This window comes from Panthera pardus, unplaced genomic scaffold (assembly GCF_024362965.1).
Source record: "Panthera pardus isolate Hobbes unplaced genomic scaffold, ASM2436296v1 HiC_scaffold_10, whole genome shotgun sequence".
Lineage (NCBI taxonomy): Eukaryota > Metazoa > Chordata > Mammalia > Carnivora > Felidae > Panthera > Panthera pardus.
This window is the reverse complement of record NW_026526655.1, coordinates 61,394,887-61,408,558: the sequence shown is the minus strand read 5'-3', so window position 1 is coordinate 61,408,558 and position 13,672 is coordinate 61,394,887. Positions and strand designations below refer to the sequence as shown.

Here is a 13,672-nt window from a genome sequence, read left to right as displayed (position 1 = left end):
ACATTCTTCTCATAGTAATTCCTAGTTTACGTGAAATTAGACACTGAAACAATTCTTTGAAATTTGCTTCAGTGATTGTTTATATGAGAATAAGAACACTACCAGCATACACGTGACATTTTCCCAGAATTTCTCAACACCCCATACATATGTAAAATTTTGTAGGAGAAAACTTTAAAACTCACTGTAAAGTGTTCAAAATTGGAAAAACACTATTTCCGGCACCACAGCCAACCTAAAAAATTGAAAGAATAAACAAATATCATGAAAAGAAGGTTAAATTTTCTTCACCAATGTTAGATTTTTTTCATTAAAAAAAAACTAGAATAAATTTACTGGATCTCTAGGTGTAGGAGAATTTTCTAAACTCAAAAGCAAAGGAATAAGCCACAAGAATAACACTGATTAATTTAACTATGTGAAATTAATTAAACATTAATTCATTAATTAAACATGTGAAATTTTTATATACCAAAACTCAAACCAAATTAAAAGGTGACCAATGCACTATGAAAAAAAATTGGCAATAAATATGATAAAAGGGTAGAATTCATTAAAAAAACAGTAACAGATAAATTAGCAAAGGAAATAAATAGAACACAAAAGAAATACAACTGTCTTCTAAACATCTGAAGAACTATCTGACCTAGTTAGCAATCAAAGAAATGCAAATTAAAACAAGGTGTAATTTTCATCTGTCAAAAAGGAAAGCACTTAAGTAAGAATATTCTAACCAATGAGAGTGTAATGAAACAGACATATATTGCCATGAATTGGTATTAATACAGCTTCTTAGAAAATTATTTGGCAATATATTTTAAGAGCACTAAATTTATTATTTTATTATTTTTTTAAGTTTATGTATTTATTTTGAAAGAGAGAGAGAGAGAGAGAGAATGAATTACAAGCAGTCTCCACGCTGTCAGCACAGAGCCAGATGCAGGGCTCGATCCCACAAACCATGAGATCATGACCTGAAATCAGGAGTCGAATTCTCAAATGACTGAGACACCCAGGTACCACTAAGAGCATTACATTTTTAAAATAAATTACGAATTAGTAAATCTGACCCAAGATAATAAAAGAAATACAGAAAAGTCTATACCCAAAGATATTTTCTGTAGAAAACTGAAAACAATTTAAATGCTCAGTACTGTAAAAACAGATAAGCAGAATTAAAGTACTCCACATAATAAAATATTTTGCAGCCACAAAAATGTTTATAGAGAATTTTTAAGATAGAAAAAACTGCTTATGATATAATGTTAAATAGAAAAAAACCAAAACCTCAAAATACAGGTACAGTATAGCTAAACTATATAAAATAGTATAAATGAAAAAAAAAAAAAGTTAGTAAAATGTGAAGAGTGGTTAAATCCCTTGTATAGATACCTTTATAACCCAAAGGAGGAGATTTACTTTTAAAAACAGAAAGTCAAGGGGCACCTGGTGGCTCAGTTGGTTAAGCGTCCAACTTCGGCTCAGGTCATTCTCTCACAGTCCTTGAGTTCGAGCCCCATTTTGGGCTCTGTGCTGACAGCTCGGAGCCTGGACTCTGCTTCAGATTCTGTGTCTCCCTCTCTTTCTGCCCCTCCCCTGCTTGTGCTCTTGCTCTCACTCTCTCTCAAAAAGAAATAAATACATTTAAAAAAAAAAAAAAAAGGAAGAAAGAAAGTCAAGGTCTACACTGGATTATAGCTAATTATATCTCACTTATTTCTATTTCACTTAAAAAGGGGTAATAACAGAAAGAGACAGAAATTAAGGCCAAAACTTTACTGGTATTTAAAACTGCCTTCAAATTAGAAATGAAAACAAATTAAAAAAAAAAATTAAAATCACAAACTTAGAGCCTGATTATACATGTGAGTCCCTTCAATATTTTTTATGCACAAAGGCATACTGAACCCTTTTCTAGTTAGATTTGATCATTATTCACCCTAAAAAATCTGGATCATTAATAAAGTAATATGCAATATACATTTTAAAATTATTTGCCACCTCCCATCTTTGCCCCTGCAGGACAGTACCTCAAGGATTCTGAAAGTGGCACTGCTACCAGGAAACAATTCGGTCTTCAGAGGTCCTTCGCTGTGTTCTTCAGAGTCTAGGTTGGAAAAATGAGATCTTGCTCTGCTTGGACCATCTGATGAACCACACCTTTTCATACCAAGATTTTTTTCCTCAGGCATAATAGGGCAGTGCATTCTTGAGAAACAATTTGCAGCACCAGTTTTCACATTATCCCATGATGATTCTTGTGTCTTCTCTTCAGTTTTTTGATCAACTGGAATAATTTCAGGAAATTCCCTCAACAGCCAATTACGATCCTTGAAAAACTTATTCTTATGAACCTTATAAAATGTATCCCAATATTGACTAGCTTCATTCTCATACTTAACTAAAATAAAGAGAAAAAAAAAGATTTATTTTACTATAAATGATGTTTACTATTACTTACTACTTTAATAACTAAATATATTTAATAATTAAATACTGTTGAATATATTACATACATTTATAACAATTACATTTACTACTGAATAACTTTAATATTATAATTTTTATTTATCTGATTTTTTTTTGGCCTCTTACAGGTTAAAACTACAGAGTATTATTTTTCTCAAAATGTATCAGTGTATGGGGTATTTAGTTCTATCCCCTACAAATCTGCTTGTGTCTTAATAGTTTGGCCGATACATTTTTGTGAGGAATATAATCATTGCAAACTACTTTTTATAGTTTAAATCTTGAATTTATTTTTATTTATTTTTTTAAGGAAGATAGATTTAAAAAAGTTTTTTAATGTTTATTTTTGTAAGAGAGAGCGCATGTGTGCACACAGGCACAAAGGGAGGAGGGGCAGAGAGAGGGGGAGACAGAGGATCTCAGGAAGGCTCTACATTGACAGCACAGAGCCTGATGAGGGGCTTGAACTCATGAATCAAGAGATCATGATCTGAGCCAAAGTTGGAGGCTTAACCAACTGAGCCACCCAGGCGCCCATAGATTTTTTTTAAAGTTTATTTATTTCTTTTGAGAGAGAGAGAGAGAGAGCACACACACAAGCAGAGAAGGGGGAGAGAGAAAGAATCCCAAGCAACCTCTGTGCTGTCAGTGTGGAGCCCAATGGGGGGCTTGAACCCACAAACCATGAGATCATGATCTGAGCTGAAATCAAGAGTCAGATACCAAATGAGCCACTCATTTAGGCACCCCTAAATCTTGGATTCTTAATACTCACATTTTTACCAATAACTTGTAGGACTCTTAGAGAAAGGACACCATTTTTTATGTCTCTGTATATGCAGTTTCAACACAGTGAATATCTTGGTAATCAGACAGGAAATTGCAGAATTATAAATTACACAATCTTAGAGCCAGAATGGCCCATTGAAATAATCTACTCCCAACTCCCTTGTTTTGTGTTTGAACAGAAGATAGCACAGATATGAACCTACTTGTTCTAGGCCCCAGAGCCCAGTCACAGCAGAGCTAGGACCACCTATCTTAACCCCTGGAGCTAAGAGCCATCCCATTCTCCCCCTACCTCCAGAGGAATCTCTTCCTATTGACATCTCCTACTATGAAACCTTAAAGAGATATGCCTTTTTAAAGGAAATTTGCGTTTCATGATGTTATCCCTTGGATTTCCCTCTGTCCAGTGTCAGCATTAGTTCAACCATCTCAGAACTTCAGACAATTCTTAGCTTTCTGCCTCTTTTTTTTCTTAGCCTTATTTATTTATTTTTTGAGAGAGACAGAGTGAGCGGGGGAAGGACAGAGAGAGAGAGGGAGTGAAAGAATGTCAAGCAGGCTCCATGCTGTGGAGAGTCTGTGTGAACATGCACTGCAGAGTCTGATGTGGGGCTCAAACCCACAAACTATGAGATCACGACCTCAGCGGAAACCAAGAGTCGGACGCTTGACCAACTGAGCCACCCAGGTGCCCCAGCTTTCTGCCTCTTTTTATTTGTACCTTAAATTAATAAAATAATTCACTCACTCCTTCACTCAACAAACATTTCTTGGACACTGTTATGCATGTACCAGGCCTAATCCCTGGGTTAAGAATTATTCTCACCTGGGGCACCTGGGTGGCTCAGTCGGTTAAGTGTCCAACTTCGGCTCAGGTCATGATCTCATGGCTTGTGGGTTCTAGCCCCACATTGGGCTCTGTGCTGACAGCTCAGAGACTGGAGACTGCTTTAGAGTCTGTGCCTCCCTCTCCCTCTGCCCCTCCCCTGTTCATGCTTTCTCTCAAAAATAAAATAAACATTAAAAAAAAAGAATTATTCTCACCCAATATAGACACATGACCTTTTTATTTTATTTTATTTTATTTTTTTATTTATTAAAAAAAATTTGTTTTAATGTTTATTTTTGACAGAGAGAGAGACAGAGCATGAGCGGGGGAGGGGCAGAGAGAGAGAGGGAGACACAGAATCTGAAGCAGGCTCCAGGCTCCCAAGTTGTCAGCACAAAGCCTGATGCAGGGCTGGAACTCACAGACCACGAGATCACGACCTGAGCCAAAGTTGGTTGCTCAACCGACTGAGCCACGTAGGTGCCCCGACACATGACCTTTTTAAAGTGCTTTCAAAGAATAAAAAAGATCTTCTATTGATATAATTTCCAAGATCTAATGTTGGGCAAAAAAGCAAAGTGTAGCACAGTGTGTATACGATACAATCATTTGTTAGGAAAAATGAAGATAAAGAACACGTGTGTGCATACACAGAAACATAATGCATACCCACACACACATATTTGCTTGTATACGTACAGAATACCTCTGGAAGGATAATCATATAACTAGTAATACTGGTTGCCTCTAGAAAGGGGAACTGGGTTGGCTGGGGCCAGGAATAGAAAAAGAATTTTCATTTGGGGGTGCCTGGGGAGGCTGAGTCAGTTAAGTGTCCAACTTCAGCTCAGGTCACGATCTCATGGTTCGGTTAGTGAGTTCAAGCCCTGCACTGGGCTTTCTGCTGTCAGCATAGAGCCTGCTTTGGATCCTAAAGCCTGCATCAGATCGTCTGTCCCCCTTGCTCTCTGCCCCTCCCCACTTGTGCTCTCTCAATATCTCTCTCAAAATAAATAAATAAACAAACAAACAAAGGCTAGGAAAGAAGAAATTAAAAAGAAAGAATTTTCATTTGAATTTTGATCTGTATGAAATTACTATCCCCTAAATAAAATTACAAATAAAAATAATGGAATCATTTCTTTCATAATTGTAAAGAAGCCCCAACCCTCAGAACAAGCAGTTGCCAGCAGTTGCCAGTTCATCTTTGTTGTAGAACCCTGTCCTGAAGTCTTTATAGTTTTCCTTTTCTTTCCATTTTTATCTTTATGGCCTTGTACATGGATCTCCACCCATCTGGCCACAAGACTTCCTTCCCATCAAGGCTGAATTGTATCTGGCAGCAGGACTGCTATAAAGACAGAAACTCCCATCTGTATTTAAGGTCTGAGAAATGAAAGTAGATCTCTGTAACAAAAGAATTATATGATGCTGAAGTCCAAAACATGTTCACATCTGCACTAATGGAAGGAAGCCCATTTGTGGTTAATCTGAAAATTTTATATATTATCTTTAAAATAGTTCTATCTCTACTTTTAAGAACTGGAGTGTGCCTGGTATACTGTGTGAGGAAATAAAACAACATTCTGAAAATCAGATTCAGGAGGAATTAGGAAACTATCAAATTTCCCCAGGGTTTTCTCACACCTCCCCTGTTCCTTTTTCCTTAAAAACTCTCTTTGTAACTCACTCTGTGCTGGTAAAAAATGTTTCAGTTTAATAAAAAGCAACCACCTAAGAAGACCTACATTTAGTAAAATCTCTAGTATCTGAGTTTTCATTGCCAAGCTACTTGTGAAGTGAGTTTGAACCTAACTATCAGTAACTAGAATGTAACACTACATCTCAATTAATCTGTGGAAATATTCCCCTCGGAATTAATTGGGAGGAAGGAGGTAAATAGCAGGACAGCAGCTTGGAAGAAAAAATGTTCATAGTAGTGCTATTTAAAATAGGGAGAAGGGGGCAGCTCCTGGGTGGCTCAATTGGTTGAGTGTCTGACTCTTGATTTTGGCTCAGGTCATCATCTCATGGTTCATGGGTTTGAGCCCCAAGTTGGGCTCTATGCTCTCAGCATGGAGTTTGCTTAGGGTTCTCTCTCTCTCCCTCTCTCTGCCCCTCCCATTTGTACTCTCTCTCTCTCTCTCTCTCTCAAATATAAATAATTTTAAAAAAACATTAATATTTATTATATACTCATTTATAATAATCAGATGAATATTTAGAGTGATGGCAACAATTTAATGATTATTAAGTAGTTCTTTCTTTTTGTAAAGTTTTATCTATATCATATACACAAAACAAGAATTTTAGATGAATTCTTCATTCAACTTGCCGACAGTTTCCTCATTTGATGAGGGGTTGAATTAGTGTTTCTCTATGTTCAAGGTCTAAAAGTCTATGTACTTTTCTTATTAAACCCCATGAATTTATGGAGAACATTAAACATTGTCAGTTCTACAAACTACAAAACCTTGGGTCAGATTGCTGTCTTAAATATGAACTTGTACTACTACTGTTTTAATTTCTACAGTTTATAAAGATGAATCTTCAGTAAGGTGACTGGAATCTGGTTCATTGCAAATACATCAAGCATCTAAATTCAACCCTAGATTATGCAATCTTTAAAAAGGATATGATTACTATGAGAAGACTACAGTCAAGGTCTGCTAATACATACACTTCCAAGCCTTTTTCAAGTATTTCCCACTATTCGGGAATTAAGAGAAAAAAACATAAATCATTATATCATTAACAGCAATAACACATACTGAGTGTTTGTTATGTGCTAGGCACTATGTCAAATGCTTTATTTGGATTTTTTCCCATTTTAATCCTAATGATACCAATCAGACATATTATTACTCCAATCTACAGACAAAGAAATTCAAGGTCAGAGGGGATAAAAAATTTTCCAAGGTCATCCAGCTAGAGCCAGGATCTGGACCAAGTCTACTGGACTTTTTTTTTTAATATTTATTTATGAGAGAGAGAGAGTGTGTGAGCACAAGTGCACACAAGCACGCATGAGTGGGGAAGGGGCAGAGAGAGAGAGGGACAGAGGATCTGAGTTGGGATCTGTACTGACAGCAGACAGTGCAATGCGGGGCTCAAACTTATGAACCGTGAAATCATGACCTGAGCTGAAGTCAGACGCTTAACCAACTGAGCCACCCAGGCACCCCCCAAGTCTATTGGACTTTAAAGCTCATGCTCTGGGGTATCTGACTGGCTCAGTCAGAAGAGCATATGACTCTTGATCTTGGTGTTGTGAGTTTGAGCCCCACTTTGGGTGTAGGGATTACTAAAAAATATAAATTTAAAAAAGAATAAATAAATGAAGCTCATGCTCTTAACCACTATACTATATTGCCTTCCTAACACAAAATCAGAAAATTTTTAACGTTTATTTATTTTGAGAGAGAGAGAGAGAGAGAGAGAGAGAGAGAGAGAGAGAGAACACCAGCAGGGGAGGGGCAGAGTGAGAGGGAGAGAGAGAATCCCAAGTGGGCTCTGCATTGTCAACACAGAGCCCAACCCGGAGCTCCATCTTAAGAATCCTGAGATCATGACTTGAGCCGAAAATCAAGAGTTGGATGCTTAAATCAACTGAACCACCCAAGCATCACAACACAAAATCAGTAACAACCCCTCCAAAATATCTCTGAAAATAACCTGTTTTTCTGATTTTGTACTTTCCTCTCATTATAAAGCATCCAATTGAAATTAAAACTTCAGTATGACATAATCAGTATAAATTGTAAAAATGCTGATTGGAGTGAACCTTCATAAAAACAGACAAAAAAATACAGAATTAAACACCATTTGATTTATATAAAATATAAACTATGCAAAATTATATGATGAAATTATGATGAGCAATGGAAACATAAAATGTTCTATGAGAATAGGTGAGTTTGTGGGATAGAAACAAAACAGAAACAGCACCCAGCATGGGCTGGGGTAAAGGCTAATGGGCTGGAACTTTCTTGTTCTTTGTTTTTTAAAGTTGTGCTTTCAGCAGTATCTCAATCAAGGCTGGCAATTCATAGTTCCCAGTTATGTGTGATGGCTTCTGAGACCCCACCAGAAGCTCATTCACACTCACAGATCTGGTTAGCAGCACGGTAAACACCTTCGGCATACGATTTAATTTCCTGAACATTAAAGGTCTCTGATAACAGGGAAGTGGAAGAGCTATTTTTCCTGACCATGAGTGAAAAATTTAGTTTCAACCTCCTATTAACTCATCTCAAGTTCAGGCCAATAATGATAAATATAGTGTGGAGAATCTGCCCTTTCTTAATCTTGTCCAAAATACATACATAATGTATGACCCTGAGATCAAGAGTCGCATGCTCTCCTGACTAAACCAGCCAGATGCCCCAACCAACTGATTTTTTTTTTTTTTTTTTTTTTTTTTACCAACTGATTTTCTAAAGAGGTATATTAATGATCAGTTTTTCTTGGAGAAGCAGTTTTTCCTTTCATATTCCTAGGCTGTGGACTCAGAGTTAATTGCTCAGTGCCAATGGCAGTAAAAGGGATGTAGTGATGTGCTTAACCACAGACAGATGAAGCAAATTCTCAATTATTCATTTATTAAATTTAATACTGCTGAGGGGAAGAAGGAATATGACATACTAACTATACTTAAATATTCAGAACTCACTCTGAATCACACTGAATATCACAACTAAGAAACTGAATTAAACCACTTATGTATATGACATATGAGATATGATTAGTATGAATTATGAAAATTTATCCTGTTACAGTGAAACAAAAGGCAATTTAGAATTATTTTTGCACATCATTTACACAAACACCTGAGCTCTCAAAGTTAGAAATTTCCATATATCACTGATAAAGTTCATTCTCTAATTAAGAAAAAACTCTTACGAAAAGTATATATATATATATATACATATATATATGTATACACACACACACACACACACACACACATATATTTAAAGATTTTATTTTTTATTTTTTTGAGAGACAGAGCATGCAGATGGGGGAGAGAAGCAGAGGGAGAGACAGAGAATCTTAAGCAGGCTCCATGCTCATGTGGAGCTCATGTGGATCCCACAACCCTGAGATCATGACCTGAACCACAATCAAGAGTCAGAAGCTCAACTGACTAAGCCACCCAGATGCCCCAAGATTTTATGTTTAGGTAATCTCTACACCCAAAGGGGGGTTCAAACTTACAACCCTGAGATCAGGAGTTGCATGATCTACTGACTGAGCCAGCCAGGCGCCCCATGAAAAGTGTATTTCTAAGAGCACAGCATGAACTTTTAAACAAACAAAGCTGACTTAAAAATAAGTACCCTATGGGCACCTGGGTGGCTCAGTCGGTAAAGCATCTGACTTCAGCTCAGGTCATGATCTCACAGTCTGTGAGTTCAAGCCCCACATCGGGCTCTGTGCTGACAGCTCAGAGCCTGGAGCCTGCTTTGGATTCTATGTCTCCTTCTTTCTCTGCCCTTCCCCAGCTGGCGCCCTCTCTCTCTCTCTCTCTCAACTATAAATAGACATTTAAAAAAAAAAGTACCCTAAATTTATCAGCACACGAAACTTTTAGCTACTCTTTTTTTTCACACAGGACACTTTCAAGTGGTAAAGGTATTCACAAGTGATAAAGTTATTCTTTTACTATTTTGCTTAACATAGATAACTCACCCTAGATAGGTAGTTATTTGAAAGTATATTTTAAAGTAAAAATAGCAGCTGCTTTCGTTATTAAGTTTTAAAAGCCCATTACATTTGCTAAATGATCAGCTAAGATATAACACACTGGAGATGTTTTTAGGAAATTATAAAATATAAACATGTTAACTCAAAAACTGCCAAATGTGTTTTTCTTATTTCTCTGAATTAATCTGCTTTTAAAAGAAATATGAACTATTGTAATATTTAAAATAAATTACCAAAAGGAAACGTGGAATTAAAACTATTAATCTGGGCACCTAAGTGGAAGAAATATTGCTAATGAGAGCTTGGAGGTTATACACTTTAATCACAGACATGAAATGTCAACCATCTCTCAGCAAAAAACTACACTATTTGTGATGCTTAAGTTCCTATTTTCAGAACTGTGAGGGTGTTTCCTGACTTCAGTTCTCACAATATCTGAGACAATAGGTGAGAAATGAGAAATGGGAGTGACAGGAGGGAGTGACACACACAAGACCAAAAGAAGTGTGCTAGAGAGTAGGTCAGCATGGCAGAACAACCAGTATTTCCTCCCAGGGACATTAAAATAAGTGAGATAAGATCAATAAATAGTCCTTATGCTATATAATGATCTGCCAATGGAATCCTCTGTGATGGGAGAAAACAGGCTCTTTCAGAGACTTAGGGCTCTCCTGGAAAAGGAGGGATGGTGGTTAACAGAAGCACCAGAATAAGAACCGGGTCAGAGCCTCCTTTGGGTTTTTACAAAGTTTACGAGCAGAGCTTTTAAATGGATCCATTCACCTTGACCTGTATTCATCAGAGACGCTAGATATCAAATTAGAAGCTTCCCCCCGGACTTCCGCAGGCTAGCAGGACCTGGCAGAGACCTGGCTGATTCCTGGCAGAGACTGGCTGGGTGGCTGAGAAGGTATTTAGTCTCACTGTAATGTCTTGTCACTGAACATAGCTCCTCAGAACAGAAGTTCTCTTTCTTTGCCATCCCCACAGCAGCCTCAATTGCTGCTCTAGGCAATCTTACTTAAATGGCATAAATGGCCACTCTCCCTGTGTGGTCCCCTCCTTGTGGCAATTCCCTGACATGTATGCAGTCCACCGCACCATGTTCTATTCCAGGGTGGGGAAACCTCAATCACTTTGAGTCATTTTATTTCATTTTACTTTTATTACTTAAAACAAAATTTTAAGTTTATTTATTTTGAGAGAGACAGAGACAGCACGAGTGGGGGAGGGGCAGAGAGAGAGAGGGAGAGAGAGAAACCCAAGCAGGCTCTGTGATGTCAGCATGGAGCCCAGCACGGGGTTTGAACCCATGAACTATGAGATCATGACCTGAGCCGAAATCAAGAGTCAGAGGCTTAACCGAACGAGCTCCCCAGGCTCCCCATTTTGAGTCATTTTAAAATGGAGTCTTTAGTTCTGGGTCTCCACAGCAGCCAGAAAACTTGCTCAGAAAGAGACTGTATGCGCTAATAAGCAAACCAAATGCTTCAAAGCAGTATCATCAGTCCTCTCCAGCCTGCTTTTCCTGCTTCTGTAGAGAGAGGCCAGTCACCACCTTTCTATTTCAGTCACACTATGGTTCTGTGGGAACTGTCATTTTCCTTTACTGCGGTTTCCAAGCCCTAAAATAACCTTCTCATTAGCTTCACTCAAGTTCATTGTTAACGTAAATAGGCCAAAATAGGCAGCCTCAGTACAGAGCACTTTAAGGGAACATTATCAGCACTGCTCATCTATTTATGTCCTAAACAAATATTCAAGAGAGCATGAAAAAAATTCTTGGTTTTTCATATCAGGAAATATACTGTAGATAATTTTTAACTTCCTGGAAACGAATTAAGATGACTGATAACTTTTAATTCTGTTTAGGCTTGACTCTCTCTGTCACATCCAGGTGGCCACTAGCAGAAGCTTGAGTAATGTGGAAAATATGTCTGTGCAGCTGCTGGCAAAGAAGCAAAATTATACTTCCTCAGAAACAGTGTGACAGAGTTCCTGCAAAGGAATGCAATGTTGGCTGATTTGTAAGCAGAACTGCCACTGGTATGCACCCTCAAATCCAGCCCCAACACTCCCTGGCTACATCCCACTCTGGGACTGCATGGCTGGAGCTCATAAAAATAGAATGGTTCCATCGTGGATCAGGTGCTCTTCTATCCTGCCCACCCTCCAGGACATATTCATGCTTAAGATAAGGAAGGAGAACTAGCTCTAAGGAGTACCAAACAGTGCCAGAGGATAAAGTAAGTCATTAATGGTGGCAGAGAATAAGATACGGAAGAAATGCCCCCTTCACTGGTTAAAAGCTGTCTCATTAGCTCAGTTTTCAAACCTTAGCTACAATTGTATACTAAAGTCACTAGAATAATAGTTGACTACTGGTGAGATTAGTGATTTTCACTATGTTTGGCTTGCACAGAGGAATTAAAACATCTTTCCCTGGGGGGTTTCAGAACATAGGATTGATCTGGAAACCAAATTCTATCTCAGGAGTTGGCAAACTTTTCTGTAAAGGGTCGGACAGTAAGTAGTCTTTGTGGGCTATGTACAGTCTCTATTACAACTATTCAACTCTGTATATATAGCTCAAAAGCAGCCATAGACAATATGTAAATAAATGATTATGTCTGTGTTCCAATAAAACTTTATTTATAAAAACCGGCAGTAGACTGGATTTGCCCCTGGCCATAGTCTGCTGACACTTGCTCCATCTATCAGGTACTCTGATACTGCTACAAGAATGATTGAGAAATCATCATGACCAAAACCAAGCTGTTCTGGCAAAATTAATCTAGGGTATTAGAAGCCAGAATAGTGGTTGCTCTTTGTGGAGTCGGAGGGGTTGGAAAAGTATTGTTATTCGTTCAGAAAATGAGGAGGTTTTGGGGTTAATGGTAATAATCTGTTTCTTGACGTGGATATTGGGGAAATTCAATGAGCTTTGGGACAATTCATTTAAGAGTTGTGAAAATTTCTCTATGTATTTGGTACTTCAAACAACTTTTTTTTTTTTTAAAGAAAGAACGAACCTGTTTTAAAGGAGAAATCACTTTAGGAAAAACAAGGTAGAAAGTCTTCTCGAGAGTACATGGGTTGGTCAAAGTGTATATGGGTTGGTCAAATTGTATATGGGTTCCTAGCTATGAAGTGAGAATGACACAGACCAAGTTTTTTCTAGTGTGCTTTAAAAAAAATGTGGTAAAAGACACATCACATAAAATTTATCATCTTAACAATTTTTTAGTGTACAGTCCAGTAGTGTTAAGTATATTCACTTTGTTGTGAACACAGAGGTCCAGAAATTTTTTATCTTGCAAATCTGAAACTCTGTATGTTTTAAAACAACAACTCTGTGTTTCCTCCTCCCCCCAGCCCCTGGTAGCCACCATTCTACTTTTTGTTTCTATGAATTTGACTACTTAAGGTATCTCATATAAGTGGAATTATATAGTATTTGCCTTTTTTGTGACTGACTTATTTCACTTAGCATAATATTCTCAAGGTTCATCCATGTTGTAGCATGTGATAGGATTTTCTTCCTTTCCGAGGCTGAGTAATATCCTCTTGTGTGTATACCACATTTTGTTTATCCATTTATCCGTCGAGGGACATGTGGATTGCTTCTACCATTTGCCTATTGTGACTAGTGTTGCTATGAACATGGATGTGTGAATATACCTTCAAAACCCTGTTTTTAATTTTTGGCTATATATCTAGAGGTGGGATTGCTAGGTCATATGGTACTTCCATTTTTAACTTTCTAAAGAACTTCTATACTGTTTTCCATAGAGGCGGCACCATTTTACAATTTCACCAATTCCACAGTGCATAAGGGTTCCATTTCTCCACATCCTTACCAATGCTTGTTATTTTCTG

General features: G+C 37.5%; 1 protein-coding gene across 7 annotated transcripts in view; it reads right to left on the bottom strand.

Moving 5' to 3' along the window:
- METTL8 (methyltransferase 8, methylcytidine) overlaps positions 1-13,672 on the bottom strand; it is an 84,970-nt gene that overhangs the window by 12,972 nt on the left and 58,326 nt on the right. For all 7 annotated transcript variants that reach the window (XM_019459432.2, XM_053907742.1, XM_053907745.1 and 4 more), the window contains 2 exons: positions 2,031-2,401; positions 186-235 (listed from right to left, as the gene is read on the bottom strand). In XM_019459432.2, coding sequence (XP_019314977.2) covers positions 186-235; positions 2,031-2,401 — 421 coding nt within the window. The remainder of the gene's footprint in view (positions 1-185; positions 236-2,030; positions 2,402-13,672) is intronic.